The sequence below is a fragment of the Corvus kubaryi genome, unplaced genomic scaffold (genome assembly GCF_017639235.1).
Source record: "Corvus kubaryi isolate FWS band 111438036 unplaced genomic scaffold, C.kubaryi_AGA036_p1.0 37394, whole genome shotgun sequence".
NCBI classification, from domain to species: domain Eukaryota; kingdom Metazoa; phylum Chordata; class Aves; order Passeriformes; family Corvidae; genus Corvus; species Corvus kubaryi.
This window is the reverse complement of record NW_024581133.1, coordinates 5,139,321-5,160,224: the sequence shown is the minus strand read 5'-3', so window position 1 is coordinate 5,160,224 and position 20,904 is coordinate 5,139,321. Positions and strand designations below refer to the sequence as shown.

Sequence of the window (20,904 nt, the reverse complement as noted above, 5' to 3'; positions counted from 1 at the left end):
ACGCTGCCCGCCCCGCGCGGGACTCGAACCCGCGGCCCCGGGCGCGGCGGGGCGGGAAGCGCGCACCGGGGGCGGGAGCTGTTCCCGGGGTGACGCGCGGGCGCTTCCGGGCGGGAATTTCGGGGGCACGGAGCTGCGGCCCGGCCGTCCCGGGCGGCCCCGCGGCCCCATGGCCGAGCGCATCCTGTCGCTGGCGGCCCAGGAGGGCCCCGAGCGGCTGCAGGAGGCCCTGCAGAGCCTGGCGGAGGGCGAGGTGCGCGGTGCCCGCGGGCCGGGCGGGGAGCGGGGATGCGCCGCCGGGGCTGCTCTGCGGGCGGGGGGCGGCTGACGGCGTCCCCTTCTCTTGCAGCTGGGCGACATGGTGACCAGGCAGGCGCTGAAGGGGAGGGAGACGGCGGCTTTGCTGAGAGGGATCTTCAAAGGTGGGTGGTGTGTGAGCTGCGCTCGGGGGGCTGCCTGGGGCCGGTGGGTGCAGCAGCACAGGGAAGTGTCACTTTTCGTAAAAAAACCGCTGTCACGGGGAAGCACGACGTCCAAAAGTACATGCGGGGACATAGCAAGCTGGACTAGAGCTGTGATGAGCCCGTGGTAAGCGGGATTTGCTTTTGAGAGCCCTTAGGTACCTTGGAGTAGCACTGAGCTGGCCAGGTGAGAACTGACTGCCAACCTGGTTCTTCTCAAAATTTGGACACTTCCTGATCTCCGGCAGCAGGTTGAGTGATAACAGGGTGGCTGAGCGCTTTATCCAAGTATCTCATTTCCTGTGCTCTGGGGTTTTTTTATTTGTTTTGTCAGATGTAAAATAGGAAGTTGCTGCCAGGTGACAGTTTATCCCTGCTGATTTCCTGTCGTTTAGCAACACGTTGTTACTTGCATAACTTTTTTTCCCATTCTTTTGTCCCTCTATTTGCTCGCTGTAAGGCTCCCCCTGCTCCCAGAGAAGTGGTGTTCTCAGGAGACTCCAGGTTTACAAGCACTGCGTCCCACTAGTGGAGTCAGGGGACCTGCATTTGGGCAAGGTGTCTGAAATCATAGGACTGCTGATGCTGGAGGTAAAGCTCCTTTGGGCTGGCTTTCCTGGGCTCTGCTGGGTATAATTTAATATGTAATTGAGATACTTCCCTAAACCACTGAGGAAAATTAGTTGTATCCTTTCCACGGAGCTTCCCTAGACTAAGTTAGCTGGTATTGGAATTGGCTCTGTGTGTGAATTTGATTATCTTTAGATATTTAGTCTTAGGCTCAAAACTCTACTCTATAATCACATCATCTTGATTTATTGCTCTGTTCTGCAAAGGACAGTACAAAACAGAGATCTCAGGGCTGAATTCTCCTTTAAAGGGAGCATTTCCTTGTAAGAAATTCTGTCTTCTGCTGGTTTTTGGTGACAGTTTGGATGTATATGTGGAATTCTGTGCACTGCCTCAGGCTCTCTCCTGTTGTGCATTCCCCCAGGCCCGCCAGCTGCCAGGCCACGCCTTGGCCGAGCTTGCCAACCTATTTGTGGATGTTATTAAAGGTGGCAGCCTGACCAACGGGAAATCCTTGGAGCTGTTTTCCACTGTTCTCACTGCACTGGCCAGTTCAAAGGAGAACCTGGCTTATGGGAAAGGTAACTTGTATCAGCTGCTTCTCTTCAGCTTGTCCTCCCTTCCTCTGGAATCAGCTCCTAAGACTCTTGCTTTTTCAGGTGAACTGAATGGGGAAGAGTTTAAGAAACAGCTGATAAATACCCTCTGCTCCAGCAAGTACGTGCATCTGCCAGCTCTTGGTTACGTGGCAAAATATTGTGTTTCACATTGTGCTTGGAAAAAGGCATCACCATGAGCTGTGTGTCCTGTCATCCTTGAATCTGTGCCCTCTGTGACAGTGTCTTCCCTAGCTGGGAAGGCAGGGGAGCATCCTGTTCCCAAATCCTGTGAGACTCTTGCATGAACTGGTCTCAGGAAGTGCTTGTATTCGTTTTCTGGTATTTGTTATTAGAGGGGCTGGGGCAGTTCAGAACTGTGTAAATGTGGGTGGTTAGGTTGGTGCTAATGATTTCTGGTGGAAATCTGGCTTCTAATTTTAGTATCAGAGTGTGACAGGGAAATGGTGACATTGAATAATTCTGTAGGAGGGAAGAGCTAGATGATAATCCTGCTTGCTTTCAATCTTCCAACATATCTTTGTTTTACCAGGTGGGATCCTCAGTGTGTAATACATCTTGCCAACATGTTCAGGTAATTCTTTTTCCCTTCAGCATCAACACTGCCTTGTGCTGTGGTCATGTCTGTGTCCTATTTCACAAGTAGTATGGGTCTGACCATACCCAGCACAGCCCCATGGATGATTGGTCAACGAACATCCACACTGGATCCTTTGGATACAGAATTCATCTGGGAATGGCATCGTGGTTTTTATTCTATGTGTGAGTGAACCTTGGCAAATAAACAATATATTAATGTAAAAAAATCTTTTGATTCAACAGGGATATTCCGCTATCAGGAGAGGAGCTGCAGTTTGTGGTGGAAAAGGTCCTTAGGATGTTCTCCAAATTAGACCTGCAGGAAATCCCCCCTCTGGTCTATCAGCTGCTGCTGCTTTCTGCAAAGGTAAAAGCTTACAGGAGCTGGATTTCCCTTAAGTTTATACCATCGGGAAAAAAGTCTCCAGACTGATCTATAGTCTGGATTTTAGCAGGGATTCTGATTGTTCCCAAATCATGATGGAGGGACACAACAGGACATCAGTAGGTTTTGTTTCCTTTAATTCCCTCTAGCCTGAAGAATCTGAGTGCTCAGAGAAAGATGGGATCTTGGTCTTCCTTGTGGGAAAAGAAGCAAACCTTTGGGAAATAAGGGATGAGCACAGACCTAGCAGGCAGCAGAGAGGATTGGGTTTTTTCAGTGTGGTTTTGCTCACTCTCTCTGATCTGCACACTATAATAATAGCTCATGCACTATGATTGTCTACTGGGCTGTCGTCTCACTTGTACTGGGAATGTCCCCTTCTCCAGAGCAGAGACTGCCAGGGACATCTCTGCCCTTTGACAGGGTGATCTGGCTCTTTTGTTTGCTTCATTTGTGACCGAGTCAGTGCCAAAAAGATCCAAAGACAAATTATATGTGTGTTATAGAGGGTCATTTGGGTCCACTGGACAAAATATATTGTTAGATTTAAGGTTAGGAGTTTGAAAGCCTTCCCAATTGATTAAAACATAAAGGATCCTTTCTAATTAATAGCAACTTCAAAAAAAAAAGACAATCAGAACATCTGAGAGCTTGAGTTTTTTCCAGTTCTTCAATGATGCAGTCAAAAGAAATAAGTGCAGTCAAAAGAAATATGCAAACTGGAAATCTGGAAATGATCCACACAGGAGCCCTCCCCTGCCTTAGCAATTTATGGGGGGGAATTGAAGGATACCCTGAGATTTGTGATAGGTGTGGGAATAGAGTCCTGTTCTCTGGGACACTGCAGGCACTACAATGGCTCAATGTAATGTCCTGCCTTGCAGGGCAGTAAGAAGACTGTTTTGGAAGGAATCATCCGTTTTTTCAATCAGCTGGATAAGAGACAGAAGGAAGAACAGAGAGTTCCACAGTAAGTTCTTGCTCTGTTACCCCCTTTCTTTATTTCCTGGGCGTTTGTAGTCACACAGGTCCTGCCCAGGGCTCCTTGAATGGTTAAACCTCGTAAAAGAACATCCTCCTTGATCCATCAGGAATGATTCCTGGCTTTGGATGGCACATTATTTTCTGGTAAAACTTACAGGTCACTGGACCTTGAGGTAGCCACAATGCCCCTGGACCAGCTGCGGCACGTGGAAGGCACCGTTATTCTCCACATTGTTTCTGTCATCAACCTGGACCAGGACCTGGGCGAGGAGCTAATTAGACATCTGAAGGTATGGCAAAGATGGAGCAGGCACTGTTCCTGAAGATATTGAAGCAGGGTTTAAAAACTTAGTTTATTATCTGGACAAGGGATTAAATAATTTTATGGCTGCAGTCATGTTTTCTTTAGCGAGTGCTGTGACACATTTGAAGAGACATGTGCCTGATGGCTTCCTGAATTTCCAGGGTGTTTCAGTTGAAGATAACAAGCTTTCTCACTGCTTCCTTGCTGTTTCCTAGACTGAGCAACAGAAGGACCCTGGTAGAGCACTGTGTCCCTTCAGCGTGGCTCTTCTGCTGTCGGTTGCTGTAAAACACAGACTGCAAGAGCAGGTATGCGCTTGATAAGCTTGCAGAGAACTTCCACGAGAATGCACTCTGCACTCCCTGTAAAGGAAAGGAAGCATGGGAAGGTCATAGTCCCATCAGAATTAGGCTTAAAATGGTTTCAGGATACTCATGGGTAATTAGATCATTGGTATGCTGTACTTTACTAAACACTCTAAAAGACCCCAGAGCAATATCACAGTTTTCCAGAGCAGTGATTCCTGTGGGTTGGTATTGTAGGATGAGAAGAAAAGCAGTCTTATTTTTCTAATGTTTTGGCTCTGTGGTGGCCACATGAAGAGCACCTGGCAGCAAGTTACCCTCCTTGAGGCACTTAATGAGACTGGTGTATTTGTCCTGACAAAGAAGTGAGTTAAGATTTTTGGCAGGCTGCACTGGAACTTGTGTCTGGCTGGTGCTCTTACTGGAACATACCCAAGACTACACAGGTCCCATTTCAAAGATCATTTCCTCACACTTAATGATTTTATGTTCCAGATATTTGAGTTCTTGAAAACATCAATCACAAGAAGCTGCAAGGACCTGCAGTTCCTTCAGGCCTCCAAGTTTCTGCAGGATTTGTTTCCTCAACAATATGATATAACTGCTGTCATTCTGGAAGTGGTGAAAAATAGGTGAGTTGTTGCCACATGCTGCAGAACATTCAATGAGGTTTGGGAGTTGGGAGAGTTTCAGCCTTGCTAAAACACTCTGGGATGCTAAATACTTCTGACCATGTGCCAGCAGGGATCAGTGTCAAAATCCAAAGGTTTTATCCCAGTTTTATATTAGTGAATTAAAAAAAAAAACCCCAACATGCGGCTGTATAAATCTGCTCCTTTTACCTCAAATCTCAGGGTCTGGTGGTACAAAGGGCTAAACTGATCAGGGCCTAATCTGCAGTGTGAGTCATGCTGCTGGCTGTAATTTGTGTTCTGATCAAGGGATGAGGAATAGGTTCACTGTTTAATCTGGTTCACCGGTTAGTCCTTTAAACATCCTGTGGGATAGCTCTGGTCTGTCACCAGCTGCCCTTTGGTTTGATGGGAGGCATTCCCCTTCTCTTTCTCTCCAACTGGAAGATCTTGGGATCAGTAGGATATTCTTGCATCCCAGCTATACTCTGCTGTTACGCTCAGATCAGGCCTGAGTGCACATCATTCCCCATGGCAAGGAGACCTTTGGGCTGCAGAGGAATTCTGATGGACAACCAGGACTGCAGAGGTGTGCTCAGCCCAAAGACAGTCACAGGGTTGTCAGGGTTGTCATCTTCCCTGCTGTCATCAAGTGTCTCTCACTGCTGCTTTGGACACTGGAATGACTGCAGAAGATTTTACCTCAGACAGCTCTAATCTAAACTTTCCTGTGACTAAGTTGTTTCTTTCCTCGTCCATTTAATGTTCCCCTCAGTGCATTTGGCTGGGACCATGTTACTCAGGGCCTGGTGGATCTTGGCTTCAGCCTAATGGAATCCTATGAACCCAAAAAGCCCTTTGGAGGAAAAGCTGCTGATAACAGCTATGGCCTTTCAAAAATGCCAGCCCAGCAAGCTTGCAGACTGGGAGCAAGTATCCTGCTGGAAACATTTAAGGTAGTGCTTGTTTTGGAGAAGTTTTTTTTTGGTGAGGGGAGAATAACTCTGTTCTTATTCTCTCTTGGTAAATGGTGTCAAAACCTTACTTGCTTTGTATCCTTTGTGAGTGTTTTGGAAACAATACTAGATTTCATCTCCTATTTGCCCCTTTCCAGCCAGAACAGGCCATCCTCATGAAGATCTAATTCTAATCTGTTCCAGCTGTCATGATACTTGTGTAATCCCTATTGCAGTTTCCAAGAAACTGCAGAGGTAGAGAAAGTAGAGAAATTCAGAGGTACAGATAAAATCTGACAAGGTGGGATTGAAACCCATTCACCTTCACCAAATTGGTAAATTTTCATCCCATAGATGACTGGCACCGTTATGTCCTGAGTGTACAGTGTGTCCCCTGATGTGCTGGTTCTGATTGTTCTGTGGGATGAAATCTGAATCAGTTTGTGTGGACTTAGCTGAAAGGGGACTTCTGGTGACCATCCTTGCTTTCCTGTCAGATCTGGATTTGCTTTGTACTGTACAATGCCTGTGCTGTGAAGTACAGGAATATCTGAAAGGTTTTGATTTTTATTTATTTTCTTTCTCATTCAGGTTCATGAGCCCATCAGAAGTGATATTCTTGAGCAGGTCCTGAACAGAGTCCTCACAAAAGCAGCGTCTCCTGTCAGACACTTCATAGGTAACAGGAAAGAGAGAAAAATGTGCTCTTGTTCTGTGGACAGTCACAACACAGCTTCTCAAAACACATTATAAAATCACAGAACTGGGTTTGGGTTGGATGGGACCTTTGAAGGTCATCTAGTCCACTGCCCTGTAATGAGCATGGAGATCTTCCACTAGATCAGGTTGCTCAGAGCCCCATCCAACATGACCTTGAATGTTTCCAGGGATGGGGCATCCACCACCACCTCTCTGGGCAACCTGTGCCAATGTTTCACCACCCTCACTGTAAAAAATTTCTTCTCTATATCATCTCTGAATCTACCTTCTTTTAGTTTAAAACTGTTAGCCCTATTCTTATAACAACAGCTACTGATAAAAAGCCTGTCCCCATCTTATAAACCCCATTTGAGTACCAAAAGGCTACACCAAGGTCTCCCCAAAGCCTTTGCTTCTCCAGGCTGACCAGCCCCAACTCTCTCAGCCCATCTCAGTAGCAGAGGTGCCCTCTCAGCATTTTTGTGCCCCTCTGGACCTGCTCCAACAGGTCTCTGTCCTGCTTGTGCTGAGGACCCCAGAGCTGGACACAGTACTCCAAGGGGGCTCTAACCAGAGTGGAGTAGAGAAGGAGAATCTCCTCCCTCAACCTGCTGGCCAAGCTGCTTTTGATGCAGCCCAGGATGTGATTTGGTTGCTGAAGCTCCTGCTGAAGTGACCTGAAGCCAAGAAAATCAGTCGTTCCTTCCCCTCTGACTGAGGTATCAGTTGCATCAGACTGCCTTGTATTCATCACAGGTGAAAAATATGTTTGCAGGCAGTTGCCATGGAACAGCTGACGCACAGAAAGTCAGAATCATCAGTCAGTTGCCTGTTCCACATTGCCAGCCTTGCCGTCTCCTCGTCCTTGGGCTTGGGAGCCACTGGGACTGCTGGGATGTCAGTGCTGCAGCCTCTTCCCTTACACCTCAGTGCCCTCTGGTGGGGTGAGGCTCTTCAGCTGGGCTGGGAGCATTTTTAACACTTGGTGCCTGCAGTAGACTCAGTTTTTCGATGCTCATCTTATCGTGACCTCTCTGTGTAATGGAAGGTCTTTGATTAGTTTGTAGTTGTTAGCTCTACAGACATCTTCTGCTCAGGCTTTTCTGGCCCCTTGGCATTAGCTGTTATTTTTGTCCTTTTATTTTTCAGACTTGCTGTCCAATATTGTTGTGTCTGCTCCTCTCGTGCTTCAGACTTCATCCTCCAAAGTCACAGAGACCTTTGACAATTTGTCCTTTCTGCCCATCGACACAGTGCAAGGGCTCCTCCGGGCAGTACAGGTAAAGCTTTGCATTTTTCCATGGATATCCTTGCTAGTTTAGTTCCAGTGACAGCTCTGGGCCACAATTATATGCATGATCTGATAACCCTCCTCATAAAATAAGCCTTCATTCTCTGCTGTGGGTTGTTCAGTGTAGCATGGGACTGTTCTTCAAGCATGGATTTGCATGTGCCCTCTAGCAAAAAGCATATGGCGTGGGCTGGCATGGGACCAAAACTGCTCTGTGCTGACCTTTCATCTGGAAGATGCCCAGATGCTGCACCCTGTAGAAAACTAAGTCTACAGTGTTTAGCTGAACAGCTGTAGCTGTCACGTTGATTTTTCTCCTTCCAAGCTCCATGTCAGTATTCCTCTTTGCCTGGGCTGGGATATTGCCCTGGTGTTTTTTAACTTTTACTTGCTTTGTCCAGCCTGGGGATAACAGTTATTTTCCCAAACCCTTGCACTGTGTCCTCACTAACCTGCTAGGGTGTCTCACTGCCACAGCTCTATGGGTTTTCTTGTCTATTTTAAAATGTTTTGGTTCTCCTACTGTACTGACGACAGTACTGAAAATGCAGGGCCAGATGGGCCAGAGGAAGATGAGCTCATATGCCCCAAGGGCTTGGCATGCCTTAGTGCTTTTCTCTCCAAAGGTTATTTTCCTTTCCAGCCTCTGCTCAAAGTCAGCATGTCAGTGAGGGACTCCCTGATACTTGTTCTCCAAAAAGCTATCTTTTCCAGGTAAGATGGGGAGGGGATTCTTTGAAAAAATTTCTACAACTCATTTCTGGTTTTGGAGCAGAAGTATTTTTTATTTTGGCTAAGTATCTACTTACTGTGTTCTTCCCATAGCTAGATAATGACATTTCCTGTCCCTTTAGCCTAGAACTGTGGTACAGTCACAGCTCCACTGAACTGAGATACAAATCCCAACCCCCAGCTGAATGAATGGGCTTTGCAAGTTCAGAAAGCTGTTGGGAACTCCAAATACATAGGCAAAATGAAAACCACTTCCAGCATGTGTCTAGCAGAGCTGAGTACATCCAAGGAGGGTCTGGAAGGAAGCACTGATCAGAATGCTGAGCTGCCACGTTCCCTCTGATCCCTTACAAGGTGTTGTCTTGGTCATGCTTTGAGCAAACCATTCTGCTGTGATTGTAGACTGGATTTTGTTGGCCAGTGGCTGCCTGGTTATGAATATAGAATTCAAAATTTAGGATTATTTTTCAAAGCAAGGGTCTCGGTCTTGGGAAAGACTGGGGGTTTGTGAGAAAAGGTGAACACCAGGTTTTTGATAGGAATTTTCCAACTCTGAGGTCTGTGAGACTCTCCCAGCTTTCCAGGGACATTTAACAATTGTGTCTTGGCCTGGGCACTCCCTGAGTGTGAGCACTGTAAGGACAGAAAGGAAATGGAATATTGTGAGAGTGTAGAGTAAGGGAGTTCCCAGCAAACTGCCAAGCTCTTGACTGTTTGGGGGCTGCACTGCCCTTTTGGGAAATACAGTTGTATGGGGCCCAGTCACTCTGTACTTGCGGCCTTTTCTTCATTGCTGAGTTGATATTTCATGTGCTTCTGAGCTTCTTGCTTCCATGTTTTCATATGTAACCCTCTCTCCTGTCCCAATTCCCAGGCAGCTCGATGCTCGTAAAGCTGCGGTCGCTGGCTTTTTGCTCCTGTTAAGAAATTTTAAGGTTCTGGGCAGCCTGTCCTCTTCCCAGTGCAGCCAGGCCATTGGTGCCACTCAGGTAAGTGCTGTTCTGCAGTCCCTGTGTGGACATGGGAGACAGTCTGGTGTCTAATATGCACTGTTTGAAACAACTCAAAAGGGGAGTTGTTCCCCCAGAATGGAAATACAGCTTTAGTAAGGATTAGCCCTGGAAATCCAGCAGGGAATTTCCTTCCTAGAAGTAAAGCTTTGGGAAGTGCAATGTGCAAAGAGAAGCTGGCCTAGAGATGTTGCTTCTCAGAGTTACTCTCTCTTACAGCACCAGTGTTCTGGGGAGCATTCCCACTGCTCCATGACAATGATGAGGAGCCTGGCAGCACAGGGACTATCTCAGTGATTGTTCAGGGGCCAGACCCTTATCACCTTGCTCCTGTGTAGTGATGTTGTAACCAGTATAACGTGACTAATGTTCCTTCTCAGGTCCAGGCAGATGTTCATGCCTGCTACAATTCTGCAGCTAATGAGGCCTTCTGCCTAGAAATCCTGGGCAGCCTGAGGCGGTGTTTGAGCCAGCAAGCAGACGTTCGACTCATGTTATATGAGGTAAACATGGTTTCCTCTGTCTCTTAAACAGCCACAAGCTCTTCTGTGGTCTGATTCTTCTCTAGCCTCAGGTAAATAACAGTCATGTTATTGTGAAAAACAGCCTTTCAGCTCAGTTCTGTTCTTCATGGGACATGTGTACCATGTTTTCAATCCTTCTGCTGGTTTTTTTTTTTTTTGACTGTTACAAACCCAAAGACACGTTGATGTATCTTCTTCAGCTCATGCGTTGTTTAAGAGCAAAAATACGTCAAAGTCTGTCTTGCTGTGGTAGGGCCTAGGGAATGGGAAGCGTGTTTGATGCCCAGTGAGGAGGAGTGGTACAACAGGCACTGGGTAGATGTGGAGCTGTTGAGAGTTAATTATGGGCTCCAAAGAAAACCCTGTCTGGAAAGCATGAAGAAACTTCCTTAGAGCCTGCATCAGGGATCTGTCTTTTCTCCTCTTCCTTTCCAAGTTTTTAAAAGCTTGGCTGTCCTTAGGTCTGTTGTGACAGGCCTGTTATAAAGGGCCATTTTTGGGTGCATATCTTAGGTTGTGTTATAACCGTGGTGTACTATCACCTTGAGGAAAAAAACCTGTACAGGTCAGAGAGATTTTGTTTCCTTCTTGCCTTGGGTTGGATTGACCTTTGGTGAGCTGCAAGTTCTGGGTGCGTTCATCACTGTTGCTAGAAAACTTGTGCTTGCTTTATCCATCCACTGAGTTTTCTCAGTCTGCAGGATTTGTTGCCTCCTACAGTTTCCCCACTGGCTTGTTTTGCCTTTGAAGCAGGATTTCACAGTTTGAAGTTGGATCTTGTGCTAGTGTTAAATAGCAGTGAAAGTCACTCTGGGCTTGCTGCCACTGCTGCTAGGGAGATACAGCTTGTGAGAGGGCCCCTGTGAGGAAATTCATACTCTTTCTGATTCATACCTTCTTTCTGTGGTGCCTTTGCCTTGCCAGGTATGGAGTTTTACACTGAGCACATTGTAACTTCCTCATGGTTCCTTGCAGTGCCAAAGTGTCGTTGCTGTCTTATGACGCCAACTTATTATGCCCGTGGTTCATATTCTCTGCTGTGTCAGCCAACCTGTCCTTCCTTCCTGTCTCCAGGGTTTTTATGATGTCCTTCGCAGGAACTCCCAGCTGGCCAGCTCTATAATGGAAACACTGTTGTCCCAGGTAAAGTCCTGCTCCGTGGTGGGGCTGCAGGGACTCTAAGAATTCTGCACTTCAACCAGTATGGCAAACAATTCAGGTTAAATATTGGGGAAATCGTTCTCCCTCACACTGCAAACATGTTTGAGTGCTGTGGCACTTCCCTAAAGAGGTGTTCAAACCCCTCCTATGCTGAGAGAGGAGACTAGGTAAATGTCTGGAGAAGGATTCACATCCTTTCAAAGGGTGGAAGAGGAAGGATCTCCTGGAGCCCTTTCCGACCCTTCAGTTCTTCAGTGCTGTGGGAAGTGTGAGCCCAGAGAAGTTCTTTGTGCTCTCCCTGTTCCTTAGCAGTGCCCAGCAGTTACCCTCCCATACTTCCCCAAGGATATGTGCTGACACAGTAATTAATGTTGCTGTCCTCCCATCGGGAGAATACCCAAGTCCATGTAGGATCTGGGAGGATTAACTCATCCCCCAGCAGTGTTGCTCATGGCAACAAGACAATCACATTTCCTCAATCCATTGGACAGGCTGTGCTTTCTTTGAGACAAGTAATTTTCTTCCCTTTAATCATCCACAGAGTTCATGCTGACTAATTCCAGCTTTCCCATGACAGTATAGGGTCTGAGAAAGGAACATGAACAGAGCTAAGACAGCTTTTGGGTAGCAGAGGGCACTTGATAGGAAGTTGGTGTAAATGTGTAAAATTTTACAGCATCGTTACGTATCTGTAACTTTCTATAGCAGCAGCAGCTACTGATCCTCACTGTTTAAAGGAGGGGTAACACTGCAGTGGGGTGCAAGTGATGTTACTTGTTGAGGCAACACAACAGCAAGTGGTCAGCTGATGTTGTTTTAGGGCAGTGACGTGTCCTGGCTGAGAGGTACAGGAGTAACTCAAGAAGGGATTTAAATCACCAGCAGAGCAGATGACGTGGCTCATGTACTTGTGCAGTCCTGTTATCACAGTGCCAGGTTTTGCTCTCTGGAATGGGGTACAAAGATTATTGTACTCTGTTCTCAAGCATCTTAAGAGGCTCAGTTACCAAGTAACTGGTTATTTTTATTTCTTGTTTTCTGTGACAGATAAAGCAATATTACTTGCCCCAGCCAGACCTCCTGCCTCCACTCAAACTGGAGGGATGTATTATGGCTCAAGGAGATCAAATCTTTCTGCAAGAACCACTGGTAAGAGCTATATTGGCTGGCCACAGCTGCAAGCTCATCTGTTACTCGCATTTTAGTTGTCCTGCTGCAGGAGCTGAATACCTTGTGCTTCTTCAGCCTCTTCTAGCCTGGAGCAATTCTTTTAATGGCAACAGAGCTGGGCATCTCACCCCTGCCTCAGGCTATTTATTAGAGCTCCCCAAGCATCGTGGTTGTGGGGACCTGTGTGAAAAATGCTCTAGGAATAGTGTACTTCTGTTATCCTCTGTTGAGTTCACCCTGCGGGGTTTTTTTCCCTCCTTTAACTTAATTCCACATAAAACAGTTGTGCAGAGTGTGTGTGTGTGTGTGTGTGTAGCAGGGGGAAGAATTTGCCCTTTGGTTTTGCTCCTTTGAAATTGCTGGAGATGAGACCTCAATGATTTGTTGGATTTCCAAGGGAACAAATTCAAATTAATCATTTTTTTTTCCCCCTAAGGAAGCCTGTGTGCAGGAAGGGAGCAGACACTTCAGCTAGAGTGAGAGTCCCATTGGAAATTCCCTTTCCATCTCCTTCAGCACCTGAGGTGTCTGGGTGGAGGGAGCCGTGGGAGTTAAGTCTTTACATCCCATCTAGAAAAGCTCGGGCAGAGAGCACTGCCTGAAGCTGGAACTGGGCAGCTGTGTGTGGGATTAGTGATCCCCTCAGTTTGGGAATGAGACATATCCTTGAGACTCAAGGCAGCTCCAAAGGCAGCTCCAGCTCTTTGCATCCCACTAAAACAGCCTGGCCCTTGTCCACTTCTGCCAGTGACCTCCAGCTGAAAGGCTGAGTGTGACTGTGTGGCTGCTTCCTGCAGGCCCATCTGCTCTGCTGCATCCAGCACTGTCTCGCCTGGTACAAGAGCACTGTGCGCCTGTGCCAAGGAGCTGAGGATGATGACGAGGAGGAGGAGGAGGAGGGCGTGGGATTTGAGCAAAACTTTGAAGAGATGTTAGAATCTGTCACACGACGGATGATCAAGAGCGAGTTGGAAGACTTTGAACTGGTAAATCAGATTTTCAGTTCGACTCAGTGGGAGAAGACGCCGAGTTCTTGTCAGGTTTTGAAAAGATTTTTCACTTTTTCCCTTTACCTCTCAGGATAAATCAGCAGATTTTTCACTGTCTTCTGGTGTTGGTGTGAAAAATAACATCTATGCCATTCAGGTGATGGGAATTTGTGAGGTTCTGATTGAGTACAATTTCAACATCGGGAATTTCAGGTAAAACATTAAATCTTACCCGTTAGCACTAGCTGTGCTATTATTGGCCCAGCTCCTTGAAGTACAGCCTCATTTCAGGCACGGGATGGTAGTGCCAACACAGAATCAGTGATCTGAGCGTGAGTGCCTCGTGGCACAGCCACTCACAGAGCCTTGGGGAGTGTTTTCCTTTTGAATATCATGTGTTGTGGGAGATGGGATCTGACATTTTGTAGAAGAGCAGGTTGAGGAGGATTGGGTGAGGTATACACCATGAGGGAGGCCGGGAGATGTAATAGGTCCTTGTTTCATCATTTAGGCAGCGTCGTTGTGTAATTTGGCAGCTGAAGCTTCAAATGGGAAACTCCAAGACTGCATTTTCTCCATTAATGCTTTCTACTACTTTATTGCAGTAAGAATAAGTTTGAGGATGTCCTAGGCCTGTTTACATGTTACAACAAACTCTCTGAAATCCTGAGGGAAAAAGCTGGGAAGAACAAATCTGCCTTGAGCAACAAAACTGCACGGAGCTTCCTGTCCATGGGTTTTGTCTCTACTCTGCTCACAGCTCTGTTCAGGTGAGAAGGTGTCCAGTCCTCTGTGGAGCAGAGCCAGACATCAATTCAAGCCATGTGTCAGTGTGCTTGGAAAAGCTGGTGCAACTCTATCCTCCCGAGTGTTTCCCTACAAGCTACCAAAACAAAGGGTCTTTTCCACCCTGAGTTCAGTCAGTGATATTATTTGTAAATGCATATTTAAGTTTTGAATCTCTTAGGCCATCCCTGAGCTTCTCCTGTGCATCCCCAGTTCTCTGACAGTTCTCCTGGCCCTGCAGGGACAATACCCAGAGCCACGAGGAGAGCCTGGCCGTGCTGCGCTCCAGCACGGAATTCCTCCGCTACGCTGTCAGCGTCGCTCTGCAGAAGGTGCAGCAGCTGGAGGAGATGGGACAAACGGACGGGCCAGATGGACAAAATCCAGAGAAGATGTTCCAGCACCTCTGCAAAATCACACAGTGAGTCAGTGTGGCATGTGGAGACATCAGCAATGCGTTTGGGGGATTTTTGACTCTCAGGTGGGGTTTTGAAAGGAGAATGCAGTCCCTAACTGTGTCAAACAGTTGTTGTTGCTGGGTTGAAGTCACTGCCTTTCTGTGCTCCTGAGAAATCACATGGAGGCACTACAGTTTCTGTGCCATAGGGAGGGATACAGCTCTAATAACTGGGTCTGGAAGAACCAAATGCCATCAAAAATTTTCATCCTCTTTCTGACTTCTGGTTCATCACTCATTGTCACAGAGAAGGTAAGATGATTACAGGCTGGATTCTTGAGGCCTCTGGAATGCAGTGAAGTTAAAATTCACTTTGAGCTATGGAACAAAACAGATGCATGAGGGACACAAGCTTTAGAAAGCATTTGTTTAGGACTTCTGCAAGATGCTTGAAGACATTCATGCATCTAATCCTTTGGAAATCCAAGAATGTGAACCATGTAAATGTCTTTTGGAATCTAGGTCATATCTGCATGGGGTCTTTTCAGAGCCCAGTCAGCAGAGAGCACAAAATGCAAATTACCCCTGCCATGCATAATGCTGGTTTTGTGTCTCGCCCCAAATAATAGAGGCTATTTTTGTTGCAGTCATTAGGACTACATGTGAGCTACATGTTTTGCGTGATTGGACATTGAAACAGAATAAGATCATCTGTGCAGGCAACAGAACTAATGAGAAGAAAGGAGAGGGAACAAAAAAGGGAAGAAGTGGGCTTAGGGAAGCAGGAAAAAGATGTTTGCCTACAAACAGAAAAGTCTCCTTTGGGCCAAACAATTTTGCTTTCCTCACAGCTTTTTACTTTGCTTTGCCTGCCTTTACCTTTCTGATTTTATTTATAGAGAGCCCTGTAGTGAATTCTGACATTTCACAGATCCAAACTGCCGCGAGAAAAGCTCTTTTTGTCACTGGCAGATTTGACACCAGTGGTCAGGGTAGTCTGAGAAAGAGGGAAAGCTGGGTGGAAGAAATGAGTGTATAAAGATGGACTTGAAATGAGATTGGAAGGTCTCTTGGCACCTGGAAAGAATTAAATTATTTAGCTGTGCAGGAAGAATGCAGTAGCTGTTTTGCTGACATTGAAATAAAATCTTCTTAAAAAAGATCTCTTCCCCCACCCTTTTCCTATAGGCAAAAGACCTTCCAATTTAGTTATATTAAAAATACAATCCTAAGAGCAGAATCTAGTTCCTGCCCTGTGCAGCCAGCTTTACTGGAGTAAATCTCATCTCCCATCCCACAGGGTTCTGCTTTGGAGGTACACTTCAATTCCCACCGTTGTTGAAGAATCAGGGAAGAAGAAGGGCAAAAGCATTTCTCTTCTGTGCTTGGAAGGTTTGCTGCGGATCTTCAACACGGTGCAGCAGCTGTACTCTGCCAGGATCCCCCAGTTTCTGCAAGCCCTGGGTAGGCACATGGTAAAATTCTGCTCTGGTTTCTACTCTCCAGGTTCCAGCCCACCTGTGGGCACGTAGGGACCCAGCACCCTTTATCCATCACTAGGGAGAGATGGGTCTGGTTCTTGTCTCTCTGTAACAAGGTGGGCTTAGTAGCATAGATTTTCATACCAGAGACAAGTTCCAGAGATATATTTTACCTGCCTTTATAGAGCTCTCAGTCTGTCAACAGAGGATAGTTGGGGTCTGATATAGCATTTGTCTATTTGAAGTTTGCCTTTAACACATTTTTCTGCTCACCGTGGTTCTGCAGTCTGTATTCCTCCTCTAGCTGTGAGCAGTCTTTCCCACTTTTAGAAATAAATCCTGTATTCTGCTCTTGGCATTTAGCTTTTTTTCTGCACCTCTCTGTCTCTGCCAGATATTACTGATGGTGACGCAGAAGAAACGGATATTAATGTCACAGAGAAAGCTGCCTTCCAGATCCGACAGTTTCAGGTGAGTACCACTGTGTGCTGCAAGTGTTCCAAAGCCTTTGGGATTCTGGCAGGAAACACTGCTAGCTCTCTGTTGCTTGACCACAGGGCTGAGTATGTGATAGCAACTGTGGCAGTGATTCACTAGCAGTTCAGTAAGGTTTCTGATCCCTAAGGAAAGCTTCTTCAGGATGCCCTGCAGAGCTGGGTGGAAGTGCATGTGTATTTACAGAACTCTCAGTTCTTCAGTGCAGCATAAACTTACCTGAGTATTCTAAAAGTCACACTGACCATGTGCAGGCCTGTATGTAAGCACTCCTAACAAAAATCAGCACTTGTTCTTGAGAAGAGTCCTCTTCTTGTACTCCCTGTCATTCTCCTTGCTGCTGATCCCTTTTTCTGCCACAGTTTCTGGTTATTTGCTTCTGCAACATGTATTCACACTCAGGGACTGTTTTCCTTCCCATGACCAGAGGTCCCTGGTGAACCAACTCAGCAGTGCTGAAGATGACTTCAACGCCAAGGAAACACAGTCACTCATCACCGTTCTCTCCACGTTGTCCAAACTCCTGGATCCAGCCTCCCAGCAGGTGCTCCTCAGCCTTCATGTGGTGGCTGGGATGCATGTCACAGCCATATGTGTGGGAAGGAGATTATCAGATGGGGCTGGCATCTGTGGGCTCTGACATGTGTGTCCTGCCTCCTCCCACAGACCCCACCAGGTCAAAGGGACAGTTTTGTTACACTGTGAAGGGTTCTCCTGTCACACGCCTGCAAGGACACTTCAGAGGCAGTTGCCTTGCCATCCCACTCCTGCACATTCTGATCCTGCCTTTGGACACTTGAATGATTTGTTTTCCTGAGCAGGGACTCCTAACATAGCCTAGTTGTGGTATGGCCTCCACATGGGAATAGAGGCAAAAAAGGCCAGCAGACTTGTGTCCAGTCCAAACTGGCTGAGTGCCTAATTCCTTCCACGCAAGGAGTCATTTTCTAAAGTGCCCCAATTTTACAAGCTAGGAACTGCAGTAACTGTGCCAGAAGTCTGGAGTCATCATTTACCTTAAATTAAATGGAGCTGTTACTCTGTCCAGGGGAATGTATAGCCATTACCCTGTCCTGGGTCTCAGCTTTTGACCTGTTAGTAGGCTAAGTGTTCCTTGTGGAACTTCACAGATCATGGCTGGCTGCTCTACTCATCTTCCTTTGCTGTGATCCGTTGTCTTAAATTTTTGTTACTATTTTGTGCTTTGAATTCTGTTTCAAACTCATGGTATCTTTTCTCCTCTTAAATAGTTCCTTCAGTTCCTGACTTGGACAGTCAAAGTTTGCAAAGAAAATGCTCTTGGTAAGTAAGCTTTGAGGAGCATGTTTAGATGTGATGTGTCAGGTTTGATATTAGACCCATACATGCTCGGCTGGGGTCTGTCCTGGTTTTACCTCTTTGTCAAGATAGATTCAGGTCCCATTCTGTGGCAGATTGCTACAACGTTGTGATTATAAGCACAAGTATTAGGGAAGGAACTCCATCTCTAAATCTTTTAGCATTTCTGAAGGAAAGGAAGCCATTCACTTGACTTTTCTCCCTTGTTACTTAGGCTCAAATTGGGATTTATACTCTGGAAAGACAGTACTCTTGCCAGGGTTTGTATTGCACTTCCTCAGTGCTTTTGGTCACCATTTTTCCACGATCCAAGAGCTCCAGTGTGCCATACTTCCCTTTGCACTCTCGCATGGGATGCCTGATGTTTTAAATCCCGCTTTTAGCTGGATTTTTGATAGCTGCAGTATTTTGATAGGATTTTTACCTACTGTTAAATCCATACTGAATCTGAGACTTCCCCTCACTGGATGTCTGATGTTCCTAAGTAGCTAGGCAAGCACTGCACCTGGCAGTGTGTTATTTTCTCTTCCCTACAGAGGACATTTCTTGCTGCAAGGGTTTGCTGTCTCTGCTCTTCAGTGTCCACGTTCTCTACAAGAGCCCTGTCGGTCTCCTGCGGGAACTTGCACAAGACATCCACGCCTGCCTGGGAGACATAGATCAGGTATGATGCAGGAGTAGCTCAGCTCTTCATCACACAGTGCTGTCAGGTTTAAGTGCATCTCTGATGCAAACTATGTGACAGCAGTTAAAAGTTTTACTCACCAGAATTTGTTTTCTTTCCTCTGCTCAGGACATAGAAGTGGAGGGCCGGTGCCATTTCGCCGTAGTGAATGCCAAGACTGCAGCCCCCACTGTCTGTGTGAGTCAGAACAGACACCTGCAGTGTCCAGGGCTACTGTGCTCAGAGCAGCTTGCAGGTTCCTGTTGTGCCAAACTCCTCCAAAAACCTGTTTTGTTATTGGTTTCTGTCTCAGCTGCTGGTTCTGGGTCAGGTGGATAAGGTCCTTGAAGAGGTGGATTGGCTTATCAAGAAACTCACCAGTCTGGGGTCAGACACATCAGGTAATGAAAGTGGTCCAGTTCTTACTGTTACACCTTTGTCAAAAACAGATGAAGACAGAGAGCAAAAAGATATTTGAGGATTTTGAGATAGCATCATCTGAGGGCAGGTTAAACTCTGCCTTGAGCTGGTTCTACATGAACAAAGTGAGATAAGGGTGTTCTCACAAAATCCCTCCATTATTATTATTTTCCCCTTGCCCCACTGGGGCTTTATACACCAGACATAAAGATGGGCTTTTGTGCCTCCCACCCACAACTGGATTCATTAGACACGCATTCACCAGATATTCATCTCTTTCTTCTAGAAGACTCCTCTCAGGCATCAGATCGTACTCAGGCTCTGGAGAAAGGTGTAATTCTGCAGCTGGGAACTCTGCTGACAGTCTATCATGAGCTGGTGCAGACTGCACTCCCAGCAGGGAGCTGTGTGGACACACTGCTGAGAAGCCTCAGCAAGACATACGCAATTCTCACCTCCCTCATCAAACACGTGAGTGTGCTCTGCTGACAGTGGGCTCCCTCTGAGCTAAAAACCTTCTCCCCATCTGCTGCAGCAAGCTCACAGTGACCCCTGGCAGCAGTTAGGCTTGGGACTGGGCTGTTGATCCCTTGCAGGAGTTGAGCCTTTGTTCTATTGGCTTTCATGCCCTCAATTTCATGACCTTTCTGAGCAGTGATAGTTGTACCAGTGGAGATAAAAGGAAAGCTTCTCTCCAGCTGAATTTGGCTTTGCATGGCTTGGAGTTGCTGTTTCCAGCGTGTCCTGTGGGTTCCTCCACACAACTGTGTGCACAATGAAGGGCACTCACAGCGTTCTCACAGTGCTCACCACTCCTGCCCTTGCCACTCATTCCCTTTCCCTGAAGCAGAACCTGGAGGAACCTGGGCCATGAAACACAGGCCTGTGGAGCTCCTTTGATACGAGGTGGTGACTGCCCCAGAGCTCTCCTCTCACAGCTCTGGATTGCAGACATGGCACCTTGGATGTAGCAAGCCACTGGGGAGGATTGTTGTGCAAATCCTGCCCTCCCCACTGTGCCACTGTATGAGCTGCTTTGAGCTCTGCCTGGATACAGGATGGGAACAGCACACCTAGAAGGAACTCATGTTTTCCTTGCAGTACATCCAGGCTTGCCGCAGCACCTCAAGTACGATTCCAGGAAGACTGGAAAAGCTGGTGAGTGTGAGCAAATTTCTGGGGAAATGGCTCATTGCCCTGAGTTAGGAGTAACACCAGCCTCTCTCTCTGCTCCTTTGCAGGTGAAGCTCTCAGGTTCCCATCTGACCCCACAGTGTTACTCATTCATTACTTACGTACAGGTAAGGCCTAAATTAACTGGCAGAATCACAGCCAGTCTGTCTGGTGCTGAGTGGTGTATCAGCTTCAGTACATGGGCACCCTTGGGGATTATTCATCTTTTTGACATGACCTGAGTTTCTTACAGTTCAAGCTTTACTTTGTCAAATATAGTATAAGACATTTCAGCACCATTGAGACTGAGCATGCTGATTTCTGCTTGAGCAGGGAAGGAGCTGGGTTTTTGCTGGTTTTTTTCCCCTCTGTTCATGTGGGGGTTTTTTTCGATGAGATTAATACTGCTGTTAACCACAATGGCAAATAAAGGTCAACAGCACTGCAGTCATCACAGTGTGAAGCAATGTGGGTGCCAAAGACTGCGGTGCTGGAGCTGGGATTTATCTGCCTGGAGAGGAACTGGGTACTTGTGTGAGGACCACAGGAATTGTACAACATACTGGGGAAGGTGTTGGGGTGTGCAGAGCTATCACTGCTGGGGACTTCTCACACATTCACATTTCTGAATGTGTGAATTATGAAATTAGTTTTTCTTTCCTTATCTTTTTTTGAGATCATCCCAAATTCCACCCTTATGTCATTACCTTTCTGTTACCTAGCTGGTAATGCTGTTAGCTGGCCAGAGCAAGGACTTCTCTGGCCTTTCTTGGCTGGCATT

At 46.7% G+C, this 20,904-nt stretch overlaps 1 protein-coding gene across 2 annotated transcripts in view; it reads left to right on the top strand.

The window, feature by feature from the left end:
- Nucleotides 1-97: 97 nt before the first annotated feature.
- The window catches only part of FANCI (FA complementation group I), a 24,405-nt gene continuing 3,598 nt past the window's right edge, over nt 98-20,904 (top strand). Inside the window, exons 1-33 of one of the 2 annotated variants that reach the window (XM_042039546.1) lie at nt 98-253; nt 350-422; nt 922-1,052; nt 1,456-1,612; nt 1,691-1,748; nt 2,181-2,222; nt 2,471-2,594; nt 3,497-3,582; nt 3,754-3,886; nt 4,116-4,208; nt 4,701-4,837; nt 5,613-5,793; nt 6,385-6,472; nt 7,642-7,772; nt 8,427-8,497; nt 9,390-9,504; nt 9,906-10,028; nt 11,124-11,192; nt 12,258-12,359; nt 13,178-13,366; nt 13,461-13,582; nt 13,975-14,139; nt 14,397-14,576; nt 15,853-16,016; nt 16,428-16,504; nt 16,956-17,072; nt 17,779-17,830; nt 18,403-18,530; nt 18,660-18,728; nt 18,844-18,931; nt 19,240-19,421; nt 20,052-20,108; nt 20,192-20,251. In XM_042039546.1, the coding sequence (XP_041895480.1) occupies nt 170-253; nt 350-422; nt 922-1,052; nt 1,456-1,612; nt 1,691-1,748; nt 2,181-2,222; nt 2,471-2,594; nt 3,497-3,582; nt 3,754-3,886; nt 4,116-4,208; nt 4,701-4,837; nt 5,613-5,793; nt 6,385-6,472; nt 7,642-7,772; nt 8,427-8,497; nt 9,390-9,504; nt 9,906-10,028; nt 11,124-11,192; nt 12,258-12,359; nt 13,178-13,366; nt 13,461-13,582; nt 13,975-14,139; nt 14,397-14,576; nt 15,853-16,016; nt 16,428-16,504; nt 16,956-17,072; nt 17,779-17,830; nt 18,403-18,530; nt 18,660-18,728; nt 18,844-18,931; nt 19,240-19,421; nt 20,052-20,108; nt 20,192-20,251 (3,648 nt within the window). In that variant the 5' untranslated portion in view covers nt 98-169. Of the gene's footprint in view, nt 254-349; nt 423-921; nt 1,053-1,455; nt 1,613-1,690; nt 1,749-2,180; nt 2,223-2,470; nt 2,595-3,496; nt 3,583-3,753; nt 3,887-4,115; nt 4,209-4,700; nt 4,838-5,612; nt 5,794-6,384; nt 6,473-7,641; nt 7,773-8,426; nt 8,498-9,389; nt 9,505-9,905; nt 10,029-11,123; nt 11,193-12,257; nt 12,360-13,177; nt 13,367-13,460; nt 13,583-13,974; nt 14,140-14,396; nt 14,577-15,852; nt 16,017-16,427; nt 16,505-16,955; nt 17,073-17,778; nt 17,831-18,402; nt 18,531-18,659; nt 18,729-18,843; nt 18,932-19,236; nt 19,422-20,051; nt 20,109-20,191; nt 20,252-20,904 lie in introns of both variants that reach the window. The other variant, XM_042039545.1, reaches the window with a different exon arrangement.